Source organism: Dermacentor silvarum, chromosome 1, assembly GCF_013339745.2.
Source record: "Dermacentor silvarum isolate Dsil-2018 chromosome 1, BIME_Dsil_1.4, whole genome shotgun sequence".
Classification (NCBI taxonomy): Eukaryota; Metazoa; Arthropoda; class Arachnida; order Ixodida; family Ixodidae; genus Dermacentor; species Dermacentor silvarum.
The window spans coordinates 228,296,744-228,320,090 of record NC_051154.1 but is presented as its reverse complement, the minus strand read 5'-3'; the positions used below and the strand labels follow the sequence as shown (position 1 = coordinate 228,320,090).

At 43.7% G+C, this 23,347-nt stretch overlaps 1 protein-coding gene and 1 pseudogene across 2 annotated transcripts in view; one reads left to right on the top strand and one right to left on the bottom strand.

Moving 5' to 3' along the window:
* The window catches only part of LOC119436867 (uncharacterized), a 72,826-nt gene extending 65,733 nt beyond the window's left edge, over positions 1-7,093 (top strand). For both annotated transcript variants that reach the window (XM_049660054.1, XM_037703887.2), the window contains exon 6: positions 5,075-7,093. In XM_049660054.1, the coding sequence (XP_049516011.1) occupies positions 5,075-5,414 (340 nt within the window). In that variant the 3' untranslated portion in view covers positions 5,415-7,093. The remainder of the gene's footprint in view (positions 1-5,074) is intronic.
* Positions 7,023-23,347, bottom strand: part of LOC119437529 (isovaleryl-CoA dehydrogenase, mitochondrial-like) — a 43,318-nt pseudogene continuing 26,993 nt past the window's right edge.

Here is a 23,347-nt window from a genome sequence, read left to right as displayed (position 1 = left end):
CGCTATGCAACGAAGACGTACAGCGAAGGATGGTTGAGCGCGCGAATTTAGCAGTAATCAGCTCAGAAATGGGCTCAACGTGCCCGTTCATTCATCCGTTCGCAACGATTATCAACTTTACCACCGCGCCGACGCTCGACGTTCTGAACGCGCGGCAAAGACGGGAAAGGGCTCCGCGCGGTGGGTCCACTCCATCCGGACACGAGACCGCAGCTTTTGATCGGCGGAAACCTGTATTTGGAAGAGGACTTTAGGTGCGATTATGTCCCTGTGTATATGCTCCCTGCACGGTACGGGCAGTATCTAGAGGGGCACTAGATGCGATGTATAAGCGAAGACAATGACACAGCCGCAGAAGCACGAAAATAAGTGGCAGGAAGTTATGAGCCAGAAAATTGGCAATGCCTTGGTTGGTTTAAGCACGTGAGAGGAAGCTTTACCTCGGGGATAACTATGATCTCTCTATTCAAATACGTGCGAAACGCAGAAATACTATCATTGCACAACTGCATACTGTACCGATTTGAACAAAATTTGTTGCCTTTGGGAGAGAAAGCGTCTACCGACTGTAGGAAGCAGAATTTTTATTTAGGGGATGAATTTTTTTTACAAAAAGTTCGCGAGAATCGGCAAATTTCAAGAAAGATTGAAGCGCAAAGTTAATAAATCCGCAACTCTGAACCAAAACCAGATATCGCAGTTCTGTAAGCGTCTGCTACAGCATCTGAAGCGGACACTTGTGACATATTAGTTAACATTACAGCGTACATTAAATTGTTACATCATCTATGCGGGTATTCCAAAAGTCCTATTCGCAAATTAGTGTTATCCAAGACGACCCGAAAACTCCCATGGACGTCCTAAAAACATCCAAACATCCCACATCCTAATAAAACCGTCCGGCGGATTTCCAAGTAACGTTAGTCAACAAGGTCCGAAAAACTCATAACGGGCATGATTGGGATGTGGGATCAGTATGCGAAATATTTTCTGCGAACGTGCATCAGGAGACGGCCTGCCAGATGGCTGTTTCCCGGACGGGCGCTCCTTTACTTAATATTTTAGGTTATCCTACCAGGGAGGTTTCAAGGTCATCAAAGCCGGACCTCTTTTCGGCCCACACATTAATAGGCAGCCTCCTAGAGGTTCGCTCTTTCAGTCTCCGAGAAAGAGAAATATGTTTTCTGATATATTCAAATTATAACCCAAAGCTATAAAATCTCCAGCTCACGAATGCACCACAGTTTGCGCATTTTCTGATAGCACTAACTTTGAAAACTTCAATTGGTCGAATATCCTACCTGTCCAGACGGAAGGTCTTGAGAACTGTCCACTTCACTGCCATGCGGGCGTGGGCGCGCGCTCTTTTGTGAGCTAACAATATATCTGTTCCAGTGTTTAAAGTCATGGGGGGGGGGGGGGGGGGGGCGGCCCGCCCTCCATATTTTAAGGAGGGGCTCGGCCCCCCCCTCGGCAGGTGTACTGTAGCACTGCAGCACCCATTCGACAAGCGCCCTAAGTGATTTTATTACCAATAGTGCCTTGTGTGGGGCCGATTCCAACTCTCCAAATTTTCTACTGATTTAATCGAGATTAATCGGTTGATGTGGCATGAGCAAAAACAAGAAAGCAGGCATTGTCATATGGCTGCATGCATTTTGCCGAGGCACTGCACCAGACGGTAAGATTCTTGGCACAGCATACTGTTTCATGAGCCACCAGAGCGTGAAGCTGCCTGCTCGTGAATTAATGAATATTCACCTTGGTTTCTTTAAGCTACCAGTTAATCTTAATTCGTTGAATTATGCATCATGAGTGCTGTGTTATACCAAAGACACATGCATTTTGTCCCCTTTTGTAGATAAGTAGGTGTGAAACCATAAAATATATATTGTTGTAGTTTCTGAGGTTGTCAGCGAAGCAAGAAAACTAATGTTCTGTGTTGCAGCTAGACTTATTTGCTTTGAGTTCACATACTTTTAACCCTTTACCTTCCGAGTTATCTATGATAAATATTTTCGGAAAGTCAAATTGTTTCTAAGTGCTTGATTGAATCGGCAAATTAAATAAATGCCTGGAATACACTCAGAATAATGTATTTATTTGCAGAACACCTATCAAAATGTGTTTAATTCTAGAGAAAGTTGGCTTCCCTACACTGCTTGAAGTTGGCTTTTTCAGCGCCAGTAGCGTAAACAAAAAGTAAACGTCCCAAACACAACTTCTGTGGCCCGTGAGAGTTGTGACAAAACCGACTGTCACGAAGAATCACATTTAGTCATCTAACAGGGCCCTAGTACGGCAGACATCAAACCCAATATCACAAGGAGTGCCATCCCGCTTCAACACTTCGCTGATATATGTATGAGTGTGTGTGAGGGGGGGTCCTCTAGGGTGGTGACCAGTATAGCGTGTGCACACTCACACGCATGCATATATATATATATATATATATATATATATATATATACTGGTGGCCACCCTATGAGGGCCCCCCCTCCACTGAAGGGAGACTTTAAGCGCTGATCTGTTCTATATCAGACATATTTTTTTTCCCTCTCTCTCGGAGACTGAGAGACTGAGTCTCTAGGAGGCTGCCGATTAATGTGTCGGCCGAAAATTGGTCCGGGTGTGATGTCCTTGAGACGTCTTTGGTAGGATAACATAAATATTAAGAGGGGGCCCGTCAGGGAAACAGCCATCTGGCAGGCTGTCTTCTGATGCAAGTTGGCAGAAAATATTTCGCATACTGATCCCACATCCCAATGACGCCCGTGATGACGCGTTATTTGGACCTTGCCGACTAGAGTCACTTAGAAACTGGACGTCTTCATTTGGATGTGGGACATGTGGATATTTTTGGGACGTCCATGGGACTTGTCGTCTCGTCTGGGGGTACATCCATAGGTTATCCCCAACATCCAAACAGGCATAACCGTTAGACATCCCTAGGATTATGCCTGTGTGTATCGTCTGAGTTGCACTTTATGGCGCTTCGAACAAGTAGGCATTAAATAGAAGCGGGATGCGTTACTTTAGGCTCAAGCTATCTTCACTTTCCGGACAACGGTGCAGTGAACTTGCGCAAAAATGGAAACACGAGCATTAAATACACCATGGAAGCCAAAGGAAAAGGAACTATATCGCCCCTATACATGACTCGCGACGCCGCACCCATGGTCCCACTGATGCACAAGGCAACAGCGCCCAGCATCTAGCCTATTCGCAATGGAAGATCTGTGGCATCAGTCATTCAGCGCATACAACTTAAAGCACGCACTACTGCAGTTCTGAATATTGTGCATGGTTGTGCAGCTTGGTGTTCAGCGATAGTGGCTGCTACTGAAGCAAAGTACATGCTGTGCGAGTTTTCTGCATTGCATCGTATGAGCTGCACTTTGTGACAATCCACATTATACGCTAGCAAAAAAAAAAGCTAAACAAGTGGTTGGTGGCAAAAAATTAAAATTAAATTATGGGGTTTTATGTGCCAAAACCACGATCTGATTATGAGGCACGTCGTAGTGGGGGACTTCGGAAATTTGGACCACCTGGGGTTCTTTAATGTGCACTTAAATCTAAGTACACGGGTGTTTTCGCATTTCGCCCCTATCGAAATGCGGCCGCTGTGGCCGGGATTCGATCCCGCGACCTCGTGCTCAGCAGCCCAACACCATAGCCACTGAGCAGCCACGGCGGGTGGTTGGTGGCAAAGAACCATCGTGTTTTTTTATGGCCCGTGACCATCAGAGTAACACTGTTTTGATGAATAAAGAGTTCGTCCTCTTAGTAAGAATTTTGTTTCAACAAACTAATGCAAGTGCACACCGTTGCTAAGAGACCCTACCACAAGCAAAAGGCTGTCTTGGAGACGTCACACAGTGCAGCCGCACGCTCAGTTGCCTATATATCGGTATACGGTTAATTGATGGTCATCAAGCAAATAAATACGGGTACCACATACTAAATAATGCTCATTTTAAGCAGACAACAGCAGCATTCACCCAACAGTTGCAGGGGCGTCGCCATGGGGCACAACGGGAAATGTCCTAAGAACCCCCCTTCCTCATTAAATTTTTTTGTGTCAGGATACCTGGCATAAAACGACGTGCGACAACAACCCCCTCTCCCCCCCCCCCCCCAAAAAAAAAAATTTCCTGGCTATGCCACTGAACAGTTGCATCATAGAAAGCATTGACGAAATGTGAATGAAAACGTCTACTAGAAAGTTGTCATGTCCAATGAAACGCTTCATGAGCGATAGAGGAAAGTAAAATTTTCCAAACGCGTCACAATTGGAAGCTTCAGGCACTGTGTCACGCATTCTTAATTGGCAATTTTTCATCGGCGCAATACATAAGAGTTCCTATTTGCCTTAGGAATGACAACTTTCATAATTCTGCAAATCTTGGTGACCAAGAAATTAGCCGTGTGCCATACGGTCACGTAGAGTGAATGTGTAGAAGCAGTGCTTGCTGTCTAGCACGGACCTGTTTCACGTTTACAGTTGACTGTCACCGAGCATCACACCAAGCAGGCAACAAAGCAGGCGCTAACTCTGTACGCCACACGCGTTTGGTGCTCTCCGTGTGCCTTTCGTCACCAAGTAAAGCTCCACTAGACTAGAGCATACCAGGCATTCTTAGGCCTCACTAAGCAACAGCCAAGTCACCTAGGCTGTTGTGATTTGATTTTTGTTCCACTCAAGCTCGAACTAAAGCGTGCACAGTTTTTGCCAAACTTGGAAGTCACAGCACAAGTGACAATATCTATGGCCGGACCTTCCAGAGACGGCTCAGCCCCATTGTAGCACTCCTGGCGCACTGAAGCTAATTAAAGCGAGAGAAACCTCTGCAAAAGCTCTGGCGCACAAAGGGTTCTACATGGGCCGTACAGTTCCAGGTCACGCGTGCCGTGACTTTAAAATTTTGGCAAAGCATGTGCATCCATAAACGTGAGACGGGTTCGGCATGCCTGCCTGCCATGCCTGCTGCGCCGCTGGGCGTCCCGAACAACTAACCAATCGTAAAGTATTTTTATCGACCTGTCCTTCCTGGGCCACAAACATCACTAGATCGGGAAACGCCAGCCCTCAGCAGCAGCAGCAGCAGCACTCACCGCGGAGCGTGGGCAGTGCCGGCAGTGGTGCGGGCACGGTCAGGCCTGGCACCAAGCTGAGTAGCGCAGCCGACATCACCATGTCACCCACCTACCAGATGATCCACGGCGAGGAGTGGCGTGACATCCGCAAGAGCGACCTCCAGGAGCACCGGCCCGTCCAGAACCAGTTGTATGCCGTGCAGCCGGACTATGGCAACGCCATCAACGCATTCGGCGCGCCAAAGGGACGCATCCAGCAGTCCAACAGCTTCAAGACTATCATGTCCACTGTCATGACACCAAAGCTGCTCTAGAGCCACTATCTTTGACGTATTCTCCTGTACACGAACTCATGTTTACAGTGCCACACAAGGTTAGAGCAGGCCATTTCGGATGTTCTTAAACCCAATGCCCTTTAAGAGAGATGCGCGAGTGTTCACAAACATGAGTTCGTCTACAGACCTCCCTTGCTACTGACAGGGGTGTCTCTAATATTTATGTCTGCACAAAGAAGCTGATGAGGTCACTTTCAAGATCACAAGGTTGCAACGCACACAAGGTCCAGAGGTAGCAAGGCACAAGTGCTTAAGCAGTTTCCTCCAACCAGAGAAAGGCAATTTGCAATAATTCTGTGCAGGTGTCTTCCACCAAATGATGCACCTGAAGTCGTTAGTGCCTCCTGATTGCAGCCTCGTGATTGAAGGTGCCAAAAGCAACACTTGTGATCTGTGATCCCTAAGCCAACCTTAACTTATAGCTTGGCAAGAGAGCTAGTGCACACTATGAAGAATTAGTGTGGCTCTGGAAATTCTCAATGCCATGAAACATAACACCAATACTGTAAAGCAAACATAAATGCAGTGTTATGAAAACTGTCACAATTTGTTTTTAACATTGTTTATTTGCGATGAAATAGTTAAGAAAACAATGGCATGTAAACTGCGTGGCAAATACTAGAGCTTTGTCACATAGTTTAGATTGTCGACATAGCGAAAATACAGCTCTTTTTATCTGTGAACATTGAGCCTATCTGTTGCTTTGCCTATCTGTTGCTTTCAAAGAAAAAAAGTCAATTTGTGAACAAGTTTCAGTCCAGCAAATGAAATGGTCTGTGCTGCCAAAAAGTGCTCCAAGCTTGTAGAGATTCGGCATGTTGTGTAATGTTGCACACAATGTGCAATCTGTAATAATGCCTACTGACATAAACAATGTTTGAGAATTAAGTCAATCTAAAACTGACAAGCTAAAAGCTTCAAAGGGTGACTGACCACCTATCAGCTGCGTTGTGACCATCATTTGTATCTTGCTCTCAGACAATCGTGCTTGTTGGTGACTGTAAATGCTATTGTTTCCTGCTTTGGAAGGAGTGCCATATAAGAGTTCAATGCTTTTGTGTTGCGCTGGGTGTTTGATAGTTGGGTAGTTCACAAAGACACGGCTTTTTATTTCTTATAATACATTGTTTCTTTTTTTGTTTTTGAGTGAGACGTCTCTTCCGGAATGCCTTATACACCATAAATTGCTAAGTGCCTTTGCAGTAAGGCATAATATATAGCAGGTTTAATTTTTTAAACTGTATTTTATTCTGCTTGCAATTTTTCTTTGTTTCCCGCAAATGTCATCCAACTGCTCTGCTGTCATCCAACCCTATTGTTGGCAAATATTCACATGAAAGGCCTTCTCAAATGCAAACTGATATTGCCAGTTTCACATTGACAAACTATCCATCGGCAGAAACAGTTGAAGTTGAACAAAATCCCTCAGTGCATACCAAGGCACATATACATAATGCATTTTTGAGAAAAAGAGTGTGATACCAATGCTGCTATGGCTTGACATGCTACTTTTACTTCTAAGAAACAAACTATTTATAAGGCATGCAACTGTCATGTAGTAGCTTAATTACACACAGCAACGGAATGTTCAGCTGTACGCAGGTTTATTTGTCACTGTACAGTAACTTATTGAAATAAATCTCCTACAAACCAACATATCCCATTCTTTTACTGAAGTGAAAGGTTTGTGGTTACCATGTATCCACATGCTGTTTTCATCCACCCACTCAATGAATTAATACATTCCCACCAAATGCAATTTATTTTTCGCTAGAATCAACAGCATTTTCTAGCTATGGTACATAACAGTGCCAACACATCTATGAGCTACCATGACAGAGTCAGTGCAAAGAATTGCTGCAAAATACTAAAGCCATGTGGTACCACCAATTTGGAGGAGCGTGTTTGGAGAAGAGACTCAAGACGAGAGACTGAACACAGCTGATTAATTACAGTTGCTACACCATGCAGCAGCGACATGGTGTAACCCACCGGATACAGCGCAAGAAGGTATCCAGTCAATGCTGCTCAGCATGAATCACAATTGTAAATCACATAATAATGCCAAAATCAAATAAAGTTGCATGACAATAGCAAATAAAGAAACCATGACAGCAACCAAAATACCTTAGCAACAAGCAAAAAAAGCTACCTGAGTGTGCCGCAAGCTTTTCAATTTGAAACGATGACGGCTTCAAACATAGAAGCCAAAGGAGCTTTCTTCTTCACACCTGGCTCGCGGGGTATATTCAATAAAACTGACACGTCGCCGACATCTATTTTGCTTTCGTGAGAGGCATCATACAAAGCAGCAAGACAAAGCAATGCGCCAATGTGGTACATAATTTTCCATGCTAGCAAGAGATCACTCTGCCACAAAAAGCACAAAATTATCTGAGAAGAATATCTACATCAGGTACCTTAGGGAAAAAAAAGATACCCACCAGCATTTATACTACCCACAAAATTACACTGACAGGAAAAGCTTTTGCAATTCAAAACATAGACATACACAATCATACCCAAGCACAGAACCAGAAAGCACAAGCAGTAGTTAACAACATGCTATGTGATCGCAGTTAGTACATTACTGGCAAGGTAAACTTGTCTGCGAGTAAAACCAACTACTTATTTTGCAGCATGCTGAGCTGCAGCAAACAATACACTGAAGCCATAAACAATGTGACAGAGTGTTATGATGCAGAACATTGTGTTTGTGTTTATTAGCACATCCCTCTCGCATAAATATGCTTTGAAAGTACGTCAAGGAGTTTCCATTTTATTTTAACTTCACTATCACCATTCGACCTGAACTGAACAAATATGGTGCTTCATAAGGAAATGACACTCAGAGAGATTGCACTAAGGAGACTATAATTATCTCACTGTATTACAAGAGTCGAAACATCACATATAGAGGTCCATGGTTCAAAATTGATGATCTTCTCCAGCAAATGACTCAAAATATTTCTACGCTCATAAATACAAGTATACATAAACTTGTTGTGTGAGCAAAATGTGACTCTGGCTCAAAATGTAATCAGGAATAAAGTGCACATTAACCACTCTAATGTGTAGATGTAAATGCAAATCTTAGTATGAATAATATCAGGTATAACTTGAGTGACATCTACACAACCAAACTCAATTGTTACAAAACCCCAGTGATCAGTCACATCAGAAAAACAGAAAAATATGCAAACAGTTCGAGAGAACAACAATTTGCTATTAGCATCCACCACTTCAGTGCCAGGTATGCAATGCCCAATTATGTTGCAGACAAGCACTGACAGTATTATTCTAAATGCAAGATGGCACATATTACTTAACTGCAACACAGTGGAATCTCATTGATACGATTTTCACGGAAACCGGAAAATAAAATGTATCATCCGAAAATCGTATCATCGAACGTATTATCTAACTATATCATATTATCGTGAAAAGAAAAAAAAAAAACTTATCCTGAAAAATGTATTACGCGAAATCGTATCAACGAGGTTCCACTGTATTTCTGCCAAAGAGAGCTTATCCGCCATACATTATAATGTGAACAAAATGTTTAAAAATTACATGCGAAACAATTTACACTGAAAGCCTAACAATAACTTGTAAAGAAAGTGGAAAGAGTATATATATACTCTAAAAAATCGCGTTTAGAAGCACATAAAAATATGGAACAAGCATTTCATAAAGGTACGGTTGCTTATAGTGCTTGCTTCCTCATATCAATATTGATTACGGTAGACCATAACAGTGCTTTCACCAGATTCACAACAGCACATAACATGTATGAAAAGTCATAATGGACTGAACACGTTATCAGACCTCACTTGTACTCCTGGTTGATAGTCCGGCCAATGATAAGTCGGCGAATTTCACTTGTTCCTGCGCCAATCTCGAAGAGCTTGGCATCACGAAGTAGCCGGCCAGTTGGGTAGTCATTGATGTAGCCGTTGCCACCTATAAAGAAATCATCAGATAGAGAACACAATACTTTCCACAAAATGCAACACTAAAGCGGAGGAGCTGATAAAATAACGGGCCAGCCAGTTTATGACGTGCATGTACCATCGATCAAGGAGATAACTTTTGGTGCCACTACAGCTATTAAAAAAAAAATACCTTACAGACTATTTTCCAGTTTGGCTTGGGACACACGATCTGATTGCATTCTTAATGCCTTGCAGCAAAACCTCCCGAAAAAAAAAAAAAAATGTGATGGTGGCACACACAAGTGCAGCTTGTGTGTGTTAAAGTTTGCCATAAGCACCCAGCTTTTATGGGATACATACACACTTCACTAACAATAATTTACATTTAGACTGACAAGCAACACACCATTTTTAGATCACATGCGACTTTTTTTATTAACGATGTTTTTGCCGATTTCACCTGCTTCAGTATCTATTCTGAATAATCTTGCTCGAAGCAAGAAACCCTCTAGTATATATGGTAGAGTTGACTAGTGCTGCCACAAAAGGGTGACACAGATACTACCACAATTTGTTTCTTGCATCCATTTTTGTCATCTGGTGCCACCTGATCCTTTAACATCTTTAAACGTTTTTCGCAAATTGAACCTATTTTTCATAAAAATTGGCGCAACATTCATATAACTGCAAAACAAGCTCAAGTTTCTAAATTTTATGAAAAATTCGGGAGAGTTGAGGGTATGTCTGTGTCCTGAAGCCTGAAGTCAATTTCATGCTTTTGTCAATTGCATAACAGCAAACCTAAAAACTTATCTTATGTCCTTTTTTTTTTTAAGGAGTGCTGACCCAAAAATTCTGGACCTTGTCTTTTCTGCTGTAATAAGTAGCCAATGACCCAGTAATCATGGCATAGGTCATTGTTTGCTTCAGCGTGCACTGGGTAATTACAGTAGAACCTCATTCATATGTCTTGTAAATAAATGTGAGAAAAAACTTACTAAGGAAACATACAATCCAAAGTCAATGAAAAGCTTGGTGGAGCCAACTGTAGTTGACATCTATGTAATGTGAAGCACTGAGCGAATCATTGCGGCACAAGATGCCCATGCACGCCAAGATGGATGGGCTCCAGCAACCCGAAATGTGCATTATCGTTTTTGCAGCTGTAGCAAGCCTGTGTTTGTGCTCCTTGAATTTGGCCTGTTAGCAGCTTCTTCAGGCAGGAATGCCGACATACACTCGGAAAACTGAGTGTATGCCGACATTTTCACGACACAGGTGGTCGAGCACTGCAGGAGAAGCTGTCGTTGCGGGCGCCTACTTATCTTTATCAAGTGTGCTTAGCGCATGGCCGGAAAACATATTATACAATCGTAGTTTGGCTTGAACTGTACTGAACATTGGTGCCGAAAAATCGCGTTTTCCGGAAAAGTAAGAATCGATAAAAAAGAAGCGCGAGTGTACTGAGTCAATTTTTCTGTTCTCGATTGCTAACATTGGCACCGGGAAATCGTATGAAATGGAATCGTATCCAAGAGGTTCAACTGTATTTGGAGCCTTGTTTCACACTTCGAAATTTTTTGAAAGAACTTCTTGCACTTGGAGATTGTGTATAAAAGATTTTGGTGGTCAGTGTTATCTTTTAAACAGGCTTGAAAGCAATTATCATAATGATGCTGGTACTTATTACTGTATTTTCATGAAGACAATGTGACCGTAAACATAATGCAAAGGGGAAGAATTGAGGACTCAGAAATTAAAGCAGCACTACAACTAAAACATGAAATAAGTAGCATGTGTAATTCAACCACAGCAGAAGAGGCTTAAATAGTGTCTTTAAAACATCATCATAACACAACATCCTATCATCAGCAAGCTACATACATGTTGCTAGTAGTGATAGTGCTGAGATATGTGCACCTTTCTTCATACTTGACAAGCGACAAGCTGCCTAACCATGAAAACATAGTTTGGCACTCACCAAAAGTGCTCCACTCACAGAATAGGATGAAGAAACTCACCTAAGCACTGAATGGCATCTAGAGCCACTTGTGTTGCTTTCTCTGCACAGAATAGGATGACCCCTGCACAATCCTGCACATTTTTGCAAGAAAAGGGGCATTAAAACCACTATGGTTCACCACAGGCATCAAGTACTACAAGCAATGCATCGTGAGCAAGGTTTGTTCAAAGTTTGCTGATGCTTGCTACCACAGTAAACTGATGCAAATACATACACACTGTATTTACACAAATTTTAAAGGAATGCTGACACATAAAATTTTAACATAAAATTTCAAAGCTGGTTTCGCCAGTGTCATTCCACTGACACATGGATACCTTGGACCAAGTATGTACCGATGGTGAACAAAGATTCTAAGTCACGTTCACCACTGATACGTGGACCTAAATGGCCATGTACTACATAGGGAACCAAACAAAACTGGTATCTCAAATATTGATGAAGCAGTGTACTTGAAATAGACACATTCACGCACACATGAAAAAGGATATGCACAGCACCTATGTGTGTCCGTTTTCATGTGTGCATGAACGTCTCCATTTCAAGGGCGCTGCTTCATCAATACAATGGCGCCACTGACAAACTGAGATTTAGAGCAATATTTGGAGGAGAAAAATCGTAATTTTGGAGCAGTTTGGAGCATCCAGATACAGATTTCGGAGCACTTTGGAGTGAATAAATGCCAGTTGCTGGACATGTCCTAAGCTAATTCAAACACTTCAAATTGACAAGCGTTATTCCAGAAAGTATTTCCTTGCTGTAAAACAAAGCTGCTCTGCCTCGAAATATATGAGTTTCCCTTTAATTTAAATGAAGACAACAAACCTGTTCACACAGTGTGCTGTAATTAGTATTTCAACTTGAGTGAAGCTGCTCAGATGTTTCCTTTTACATCGTATGATTTTTTCATTGACAGCTGACACTTTGTTATGTTTTCAGCAAGGCTTTAGCATCAGTCAAAAACACCTGGCCAGACTCAATGTCATCAATGCTTTTCTGAGCCAGGCCAGCCTTGATGAGCCCCTCGTAACACTCAGTCATTGCTTCAGACGACACCAGGTACTTTTCAAGGTCTGTTTTTCCTCGTAAAGCTGAAGCCTCTGTTCAGCAACTAGCCGATTCACAACTGGCGTCGACCAATTATTTCGACACCAGCAATTCAAACAAGCTCGATTATTCATACTACTTTGAGGCGCCATCGCTGGCCCATAAATTTCGGACACCGTGCATCCCGAGGAACCGTAATAAAGTTACCACACCATACCATACCTTAAGGTATGCCTTTCTATATAATTCGGACTCCGCCTACACGACTGCGGGCTAATTTGACAGCCGAGTTGAGCGGAAATAGCAATATTTTGGCGTTGATACATCGCTGGCATCGCCGCAGCATGGTGGTCGGCCATGTTGCCAACACCTCCTGGAAACCAAAACTAGCAAAGCCTAGTTAGTCCAGCACCGACCGTGCAAAGCCGTCGGGCAAGCGAACTCCGACAAGCCATTCGGGAGTGCATTCGGGTTGGCTCCGTGTGTCCAGCGTTTATTCATTGACATGTTAACTAGCGACACAGTTGCGGCCAATTAAGTTGTTTAAGCGGCGCCGACTACACCCTCAATGTCTCCATCGACAAGGACAGTGACTGTTTCAAAAAAAAAAAACGTCATTTGGCTATGATAGTGTGGTCGACTCCTACGCGGCGATTTCGTAGCGATGCATTCCGCTCGATTCTATATGCTGCCCTTATCATCTACTGTTCTCTGCCGGCAATCAGCAGGCACACGCCTTCGCCCGAGTGCATGCACACCGGGAGCCGCGAGAGGGCCTCGCCGAGCAGTTTCATCCTGAGCCCATACCATCAACCTACACGCACATCCTACAACACTATCGCCTTTCACGAAGAACTCTACCGCCGCCTCACAATGCTCTGACACGAGAGGAAGCCATAATATGGCGAAAACTGCAAGCAAACACATATCCACATTTGAGTCTTTACCACACCATACACCCTGCGCTGTATTCCTATAAATGTCCACACTGCAATCAATTCGCAATGCTTTATCGCATGGTATGGGCTTGTGCAAACACACCACAGCTCACACCCATAACACACTCCACCACACAGCAATGGGAGGCAGTGCTGTCCAGGGGCAGTATTCTGTAAGAGTCTACCTAGTGGACTGTCCATTTCGGCTGTCGCTGATTGGCTGCTGCTTGACGTGCAGGAAGAAAACTGGCTGGCACCTTCCTGCACATCAAGCAGCAGCCAATCAGCGACAGCCGAAATGGACAGTCCACTAGGTAGACTCTTACAGAATACCGCCCCTGCTCTGACTCGACGGACCAGCTCAACCTGGTCAACCGAGCGAGAAGGGCAGCTAAGGCCGCTGGACTCCTGCACTGAGAGGACCACCCACTGCAGAGGGGAGCAGCTACCTACGCTCGCGTGCTCTTTTGATTAAAGTTTATTCTCTCTCTTCTCTGCCGGCTGATACCATATAACGCAGGCGAAGTGCCGCTCTTATACCACTGACGTTCGTAAGGAGTGGCAGCGGAAAAGGCATCGCTACAGAATCGTGGTCCTGTTGCCAAAGGTTGAAGATTCGGTGCATGCATTAATTCTACTTTCGTCTTTTTGTGGCGACAGCATAACAATGGTAGAGATACGGACTGACCAGATCGTAGGCAAGCGTACGTGCGCACAGGACCGCATTGACAAACCAGCTTTATTTTTGGACGATCCCTTTCCGGGATACTTTCACTTTCGCGGCATTTCGTGCGACTAGCACTGGACACGTAGATGGATGATAGCATTCCGGGCACACTACCAAGTGTGACGAAGCTGACCCTAGTGACGCGAAATCCCGCAAAAGTGAACGTATCCCCAAAAGTGGTCAACCGAGAATGTCTTTTTTAGCCACTGGCGGAATAAATTCAGTTATTTTCTGGCAAATTTGGATATTTCTGACTCCCAATTATTTCTACTTTTAGGCGGTCCCCATAGAGCTCGAATTATCAGTCGCCGTTCGATTTATGAAGCCGCTTTAGTCATGCGCGCTATGCACGTCTGCGGAACACTGCGGCCACACACATAATGCACAGGTGCTAATTTTGGTGCACTTCGGCGCAAAATCATGTATAATAGGATGGTGCAGGAAATCTCGTATGGCGCAATTTGGTGCATTTGGCGCAGGAGTGGGAGCACTGATCAATATCATGCCTCACCAACTAGCCCATCAGCATGTATTAAGGTATCTCAGGTTTAAAATTTTGTCAGTATAGACAGATGGATGTCAGAAACCATTTTCCTTACTGATAACACTAGCATTACAGAACTTGAGGCTCTTTACAATGCAGTATTATGGCTCTTTCCAAAGTAATCCTTCACGTCTACACAGCTTCTGTAGGTTTCTTTCGTGTGGCATACAATGGCAAAATATTAGAGGTGTGCAAACACCAAATAGTAGGTTTCGAATCGAATATCGAATTGAACCAAGAGAAAAAAGCCGAATATCGAATCGAATATCCAATATCAGAAAATTTCGCACAAACTTTTATGCTCCCAAATTTCGTGCAAAAAGCACAGTGCTGCACACGCTCAGGAGGCTAATAACATTACGTAACAAGAATCTTGGTAGCTATCAGTAACTTGGTTACCTATGAATCCAGATGTATAGTATGCTCTTACTCTTTTTAAAGGGTACACCAAATTAGTATGCGAGCACTAATAACAACTCAATTCGTATATGAAGTACCAGGAAATATTTTTTATCAATATTTATTGTCAAACAGAATCAAGTGCTTTTTCCCTCTGAAAGTGAAGAAAAAAAATGGTGTGGTTTAGCTTTGGTTAACCCTGGTTGATAGCGAAAGCTTCACTGCCCTGGCTAGGCCCATTGTCGAGCTGTGGGCAAGGTGTGGTTTCGCAATGATATACAGACATGTTTGCAATGATTACAGTGTTTACTCATAATTTTTTATGCCTATGAAGACACTACAGTGATCAGTAAAGTAGTGAGACTTGGTTGCAACTCGCAGCCGGGTCCAACTCTACTCGGGCAATGGCAGCAATGTCTCCTTTCAGGCCTAAATACAGTTAAACCTGGATATAACGAAATTGACAAATTCCCGAACAACTTCGTTATAAAGAGGATTTCGTTATATGCAGGTTCGGCACGAAAATTCGAAAAAGAAACTGATCACTTTGCCGACGATCCCGTACCTGCTTTTAAAACCTTCGAGCCACCCGTTACTGCCTTTTAAATCATCGCAGCCCAGGATGCAAGCATAATCCCTTGCTTTTTGCTGCAAAACAGCGCCGCTAATGGGTACGTTTCGTGCCCGCATGTCCATAAACCATGTGAACACAGCTTTGTCGACGTCGGCGTGTGTTGATAACTTCAACTTCTTCTTGCCCTCTGTGCCACGCTCCACAGCACTGCGAATCGCATCTTTCGCGTTTAGAATTGTGGACAAAGCACTAGCTGGGATGCCAAATTTGGCAGCTACACCTTTCTTTTTTTGGCCTCCAGAAACGCCGTCCAAGATGGCCATTTTGTCCTCAAGAGTCAATATCTTGCGTTTCTTCGTGGAAGCACTCATCCTTGGAATGTCACACCAGATGCGTGGACGCGTGTCGTTTCGCACAAGCGCAAGGCGTCGGAAACGAAGACCAAGCGACACGATGGCGTCGTAGCGTCGTATAGTGTCACCTAGTATTAGGTTAGTGAAGTGAAGCGCAGAGACTTGCACAGTAACCAAAGAGGGGCGCTGCCAGCACATTGGAAAAAAAAACTTTTTTTCTGGCAACATCAACTGGAAAAGGAGAGTGCCGGCTTGGCGGGCTAGGCCAGCTGCAGCAAGCGGAGGTCACGCCCACGGCGGCAAGATCGCCAGGTCGAGAGATGCAGGCCTGCCTCGTGCACGCTCGCACGCACGCACACGTGCGCTCGATCTCGCCTCGCAGTCGCCGTGAATTCGAGCGTGCCAAGCGCGACGCCACCGCTTCGCATTCCGTCGCGGCGGAGAAGGTGCTTTCAGTTGCTGCTTGTGCAAAAATGACAAAATTTGGGGCGAAATCTCTAGGTTGTTGGCGAGGAAAATTCGTTATTTCGAGGGGGTCTCCCGCTGCCACTTCATTATGTAGAGGTCTCAAATACATGTGCTTCTATGGAGTAACGGCGGGTAATAGAAATCTAATTATATCCAAGAATTCGTTATATGGAGGTTCGTTATAAGCAGGTTGAACTGTATAGTCCGACGCAGCGTGAATGCACGCACATCTTATGTCACGTTGGCAAGAACAACAGCGGCTATAGTTCGACCGATGGTTCGACGTACTGGCGCCGCCAATGTAACCAGACGCACAGCCAATGCGCTCCGACGCGTCCAGCGTCTACGTAACCGGACGCGCGGCCAATGCGCTCCAAACGCGCCCGGCGTCTGATGATGCTTGCTTGCAGGCACGCACACACGCATGCACACGCGCGCACACACAGACACACACACACACACACCGATAATGTCGGACTATAAACGCACGTTAATGCTCTGTTGTGGTTTGACCTCTAGCTCTCAAGGTGAAAACTGTTGAGTCGCTGATGGCTGCCCGAGGTAGCGTAATGAAGCTTTCGCTTCAATAGCAAAGTTGTCCTAAATGCCAATGTGGTTTTTCAGTTTAATAGTGGGCCATACTTGTGCTCAATGGCAATCTTCTATTACTTAGCAAGTTTTGCTTTCCAGTTTTCTTTCAGAAATCAAGATGGTTTTTCCATCTTTATGGCAGGTATTTTCTGTGGGTTACCGTCAGTCAGCTCGTTAAGGCCAATCTGCGCGACAGACAAAAGTGGAGAATGCATATCACGTCACTCGGCACCACTCAGCACATTCATTGGCGCTGACAGTAAAGAATTCTCAAATCGGGAGGCCCATGGCAAGCGGGGGTGTGTCTAGGGGTGTGTCTGAGGGTGCGTTGATTCGGTAGGAAACCGTAACTTTTGTTGCCGACACGCATTAAACAGGCTAGACAGTGTGGCCAATGCTGTGGGTATGACGAAAATTTGCCTCTGGCCGATGTGATAACGGGCCGCAAACCGTCGCGGAAAGCTTGTCGCTAATGTTCCTACGGGTGGCTCATCAGTCATCGGTCGCGAGAACACGCATACAGGTTAGATTGACAGCTGCTAAAGCAGCGTTCGAGTCCGCGGTCGGCCAGCCGGCAAACTACCGCGAGCACGCATGCCAAGTTCGTCTGTGTCCTCGCATGTGGATAGAAAGCTGCGAACAGCGCAAATCTGCATGCATGAACAATGAACTCACGTATCCGATACGATCAGCGTACCTTCAAGTGGCTAATTGACCCGATCATCAGACATGCTTCCATGCTTTCCAAAAGCGCTGCTTTAGTTGTTCCCTCCATTCCCGTACCTTAAAGAGACACTAAAGGCAAATAATAAGGCGATGTGGACTCTTTAAATACGGTTCCAGAAACCTCGCAATGCTTGTTTCGTGCCAAGAAAAGACTTAGTTTATGAGAAAATTGCATCTGAAGGGTTCGAATATCTTTATCGCAATTCAAGTCTCATGCCACCCAACCAAGGAGTGGCAACGTTGCATACGCCATCACCGCCCTTAGCTGCCGTCGGTGAGTAAAACGGCGGTCGACAGAAGGTGGTACAGTTTTTTGCACAAGAAGCAAACACGCGGCCATGGAAAAACCGTGCCAAGACAGAGAAGTGGATTCGTCGCTGCAGCTGCTTTTGGCCAAGTGGCCTAGACCGTTTCGGCATCCAGCGACATCACATGGAAATGGAATTCTCTGCTACTTGCAGTTTGTGCGAGTTGCGCGAGCCAGCAAAACCAGCGCAGAACTACGCAATAAGGAAACTACTGAAACGCAATAGCGTGGGCGGCACAGAGTCGAGCAAAAATAAAACCTTTCAACCGCCCGCATCGTCGTCAAGGGTAATGTCAATGAGTTCTTTCTAAAAATGAAATAGAACTGGACTAGTAGCCTTTTATTTCATCTTATAATGCAATGCAATGATGTTTTTATAACGTGTGGTTGAGTACTAGAGACAGAATTTAAATGAGGAGTGCCTTTGTCATCACGCCAGCACTTGAATATCCCGGGGAAGTTTCTGATCGTATCCTGCATTTACGTCAATTTCTCTATTACTAAGGCTCTGTTCGCGATAATATTGACGCCTTAGAGATTCTCGAGCACTAATCTATCACTTTAGCATGACTTAATATTTGCCTTTTCGATCGGTCTGATCGAACCTTGTACCGATAGACAGCGCATGCCGTGGGAACGCTGTGCACGTCGAGGCACCGACCACGACCGGGTAATTCACTGTGTGGGTACTGATTATTTGAACAATCGAATAGTATTCGATTCACGAATCGAATAAGTCCAACACTCACTATTCGAAATCGAGTAATCGTGCACCCCTACAAAATATACATTTTGTGGAGATCCAGGTGCTCTCCTGTGCGTCACCTTTAGCTTGCATATGATCTATTTGCCAAGATCAATTTCCAGGAATTGCAGCCTCCTAAGGGCAACATGGTGGGCATGGCTTGTGTGCCGGAGCTACTTTCTCGCGCAAACTGTGCTTCTTCTCTCCCGGAGTCTAGTCACATGATGCGCAAGTACATGTCACCGGGACGTGCCCTTTTGGCTTATCTCCCTGAGAAGTGTATGGGAAACAGGAGGACAAATGCTGATTGTGGAAAGTCATTGTGACCAGAGGTAAGGAGAGAGAGAAAAAAAAAACGAGGAGAGAAAAAGAATTAGCAAACTGGCACCCATGTTTACATGGACCACGACAGCTAGCATCTCAACAATCACTACCACTGGCCAGTATGTACAGGAGTAGTGGATAAGGGCTCATGTTGAGGGTAGAATGCATGGATGTGTTGCTACACTCAATCACGCCAAAATGTTGTAGCTCCCAAAAGAAATCTAGTGGACTGCCCTTTAACCTTAAGTGTACAGCTAATTTTGGCTATGTGAGCAGCTTAGAGCTCCTTAAAATCAATACAGCTACTTAAGAGGCAAATAATCACTGAAACCAAAGAAAGAATGTGGAAGTGAAACATTCTTGCAGTACATAGTGTCACACTGAAGCAAAAGGATCATAATAATAATAAAATTTAAAAGATGATAAATCTTCCTCTATATACATAAAATGCTTTCACACAATTATCAGGCAATTTACAATTAAACTGCAGCATGCACTACCACATTGTAGATAACGAAGTCTAAGCTGCAAATTGTCCACAGAGCTCACTTGTGCATAGCACTAGTCTGACTATGCCCCACCATATGTACCCAAATGCAAGTTGAACACCCGTAGGATTCTCCAAACATGCAAACAAATAAACAATACAACTGTGTGCTCTGCAAGTGCAATAGAAACACCGTCCACCTCACCTTGGACAGGACGTGCCCCTGGTCCACAGCCCTGGCTGTACTGTACAGGTATGAGCGACAAGCGTTGAGCGTTGTGTACATGTCAGCTATCTTGCCTTGCAGGAGCTGGAATATGGATTAAGATGCAATGAAAAAATAAAAATGTGTGGCCTACTGTCCCAAAACTGCACAGTTGGTTGTGAGGGATGGTGTTTTTAAAGCAGCATACTTAAAGCAGTTATTGCAACTGGGCAAAAATGCAATTCTCATATATATACACATTCTCGGGTTTTTACGTGCCTAAACCATGATCTGATTATGAAGCAGACCGTACTGCTTCATATCAATTTTGACCACCAGGGGTTCTTTAACGTGCACCCAATGCATGGTACATGGGCGTTTTTGCAATCCACCCCCATCGAAATGCGGCCAAAATTTGATCCCGCTACCTAGTGCTCAGGAGCGCAACACCATAGCCACTAGGCCATCACAGTGGGTACGCAATTCTTAGCGTGTACCTTTACCTAGTTCACATATTCCATGGGGAAAAAAAAAGATGTGAGATGTCTGTTAATTTATTGATATAGGAATTTCAACCACAAAATTCATTTTCTTTAACAGCTTGACTCTACTTAGCAGGGTGGTAATTGATGTGCATCCAAAGTTGTTACAATATAAATTGTACTACCCATTTTTGAATACCTACAATTCTATCAATGTCTTCTTTTTTGTAAAAAGATACTAAACTACAGAAGTGTAGTATAAAGTTGGCTGTAAAATTGCATTAAATGCAAGAAGGTGAACACCAGTAGTACTTAACTTCAGGAACAAAAGTTTTTGGTTAGCAGAACAGGACACCGAATTACAGTCGAACCAGGTTATATCGAACCCACATATAACGAATTATTGTGTATATGGAACAGTTGTAAAATCTCCTTGAAAATTTATGTATCAAATTTTTATTTTATATATCGAACTACCTATATATATCGAATTTTTTTGTGATCTCCCTCAAATTCGATATATCCAAGTTCGACTGTAATAGGTCTCATCTACCTGAGATGAGTACTGAAACTGCAGAGGACAATCATGTGCAAAATTTGGTAAAGATGCGTTTTATTTTTATTTTTCTAACTTCATGAACATCTGCCATTCATCACACCAGTTCACAAACTTTTCAAATGACCTACTCAGATGTAGCTCGTCAGTGAGACTAGTCTATCTCTGAATAAATCATGCAATTGTCTGTGTATGGTTTAATTCGCACCAGAATGTCACAAGCGATATTCAGAAAAAAATACAAGAAACCTCCTTTGAAAATAAAGAGCATATTGAAATGATTTCTCATGTTCCTCTGGTCTATCCATTTCATTTAGCACTTAAAAAGTATTTTTGTGAACACAAGTGTTTCCTTTTATTGCGATGGGAATTTTATGGACACTTCAAGCGTATTTCCGCTGTGGTTGTTGGTATGATAATCAATATAAAGTCCAAGTGTGATAACACCGTGGCCGCGTGCCGTATGCTGTAGTTGCGAGTGAAAGTGTGCGAGGGTGAGTCGAGGATGGTGGCTTGATCTCTCGCATGTGCAAGGGTGGAAGATGGGGAGGAAGCGCACTGTCTTCCATTGCACGCAAGGCACCGGGGAGGGAGATCCTACTACGGCAGCAGCTGAGCACGGCTGCAGGGGCACTACCTTCAAAGCCATCTGTGATGCATACAGAGTATAGGTGCGTCGAGGGCTGACAGCTTCGTGTGCGCTATGTTCTCGCCGCTTAGTTCGCGTTGAAGCGAGAGGCAGCACGAAGGTCAATTCACTCGCTGCTGCTGCCGCTTTTCCACACGCCAGCATTCTGACAGTGAGTGCCTGCGCTCATCGAGTGAGATGTGTTTATGTTTGCCTCTGCACACGTGACACTACACTTGTTAATCTAGTTAGTAAGCGAACGTTTACGCATTTATATGGCCTACAAAACTACCCATTTTATTTCGTATAGCTTTCTGCTAATTTGCTATCGCAATCGAAGCTTTGCCTTTCAGGCAAAACAGCAACCTTTTAGACTACACAGAATTTTTTAAAAATCGCCTATGGCAGATAGCACAATTCCAGCCCTTGAACTAGATTGCTTAAAGAAGCGGACATTACTTGCATAATAAATTCTAAATGCATAATTAACCATCAAACTTGTAAAAATGCACTGTTTCACTTGTTTAGCAAAATATCGTCTTATGCACTGAAGCACGAAAATAATTGCAACACCAATGTATTTCATCGGACACTATGAAAAACACATATCTCGGGACGGGTGGCCATCATCAGAATTCGCTCCAAATGAATACACCTAAAGAAATCACCAGCTACAATTTGCAAGCCGCAATAAGTGCCAATTGAAGGCTTTCACAGAATGAATAGTATATACAGGGTGTTTCAGCGAACACTTTCAAAAATTCGTGCAGGTTGCCTGTGGCAGATAGCACAATTCTAGTTCATGAGCTGGTCTACTCGAAGAGGCAGACATTACTTGCATAAGAAATTGCAATGCATAATCGAATAATTCACGAACATTCACTAATTAGGTTTCTAACTAATTACCTGATGGCCCATATTGCAATTTACAAATTGTAGCCGGGGAGTTCGCAAGGCGGATCCACTTGGAACGAATTCTCGGGAGGACACCAGTTTCGAGATATTAATTCCCGAACTTTGCGGAGAAATGCATTGGCGTTCCAGTTAGGTTCTTAACAAAATGTCGCTTTATGCAATAAAGCACAAAATTAACTGGAACCCTGAGAATTAATTCTAAGTGGATCCGCATTGCAAACTCCACGGCTACAATTTGTAAATTGGAATATGGGCCATCAGGTAATTAGTTAAAAACTTAATTAGTAAATTTTTGTTAATTAGTCGATTATGCATTTAAATTTCTTGTGCAAGTAATGTCCGCCTCTTCGAGTAGACCAGCTCATTAACTAGAATTGGGCTCTCTGCCACAGGCAATCTTAAATAAATTTTGAAAGTGTTCGCTGAAACACCCTGTATATGAGCAGATAAAATGTCGAAAAAGGAACAGTAAGGCAATCACTGAGACTTCCAAGAAAAATTTTAAAAAAGCTTAGCTAGGACACTTTAACTTTTTCTCTTTTCTTTTTGTCATAGAATTATAAGTTTAGGTTTCTATCTCTTGAAATAAAGGCACGCCGCGGAAGCTTATGGCTATGGCGTTGCACTGCTGAGCTCGAGGTCGCGGGTTCGATACTGGCCACCGCAGCCACATTTCGATGGGGGTGAAATGCAAATACGCTTGTGTACTTGAATTTAGGTGCACTTAGAGCCCGAAGTGGTCAAAATTAATCCAGACTGCCCCACTAAAGTGTGCCTCATGATCAGATCGTCGTTTTGGCACTTAAAAAGTCCAGGATTTATTTTTAAAGGCTTCAGTATAAGTACTTTTACTGCCTTTAATCATCTTGCTCTGCCCTACCCCATAGAAAGGCTAGGAACTTAATTATTTATTTACAATGTCATAACTTTGGGGCATT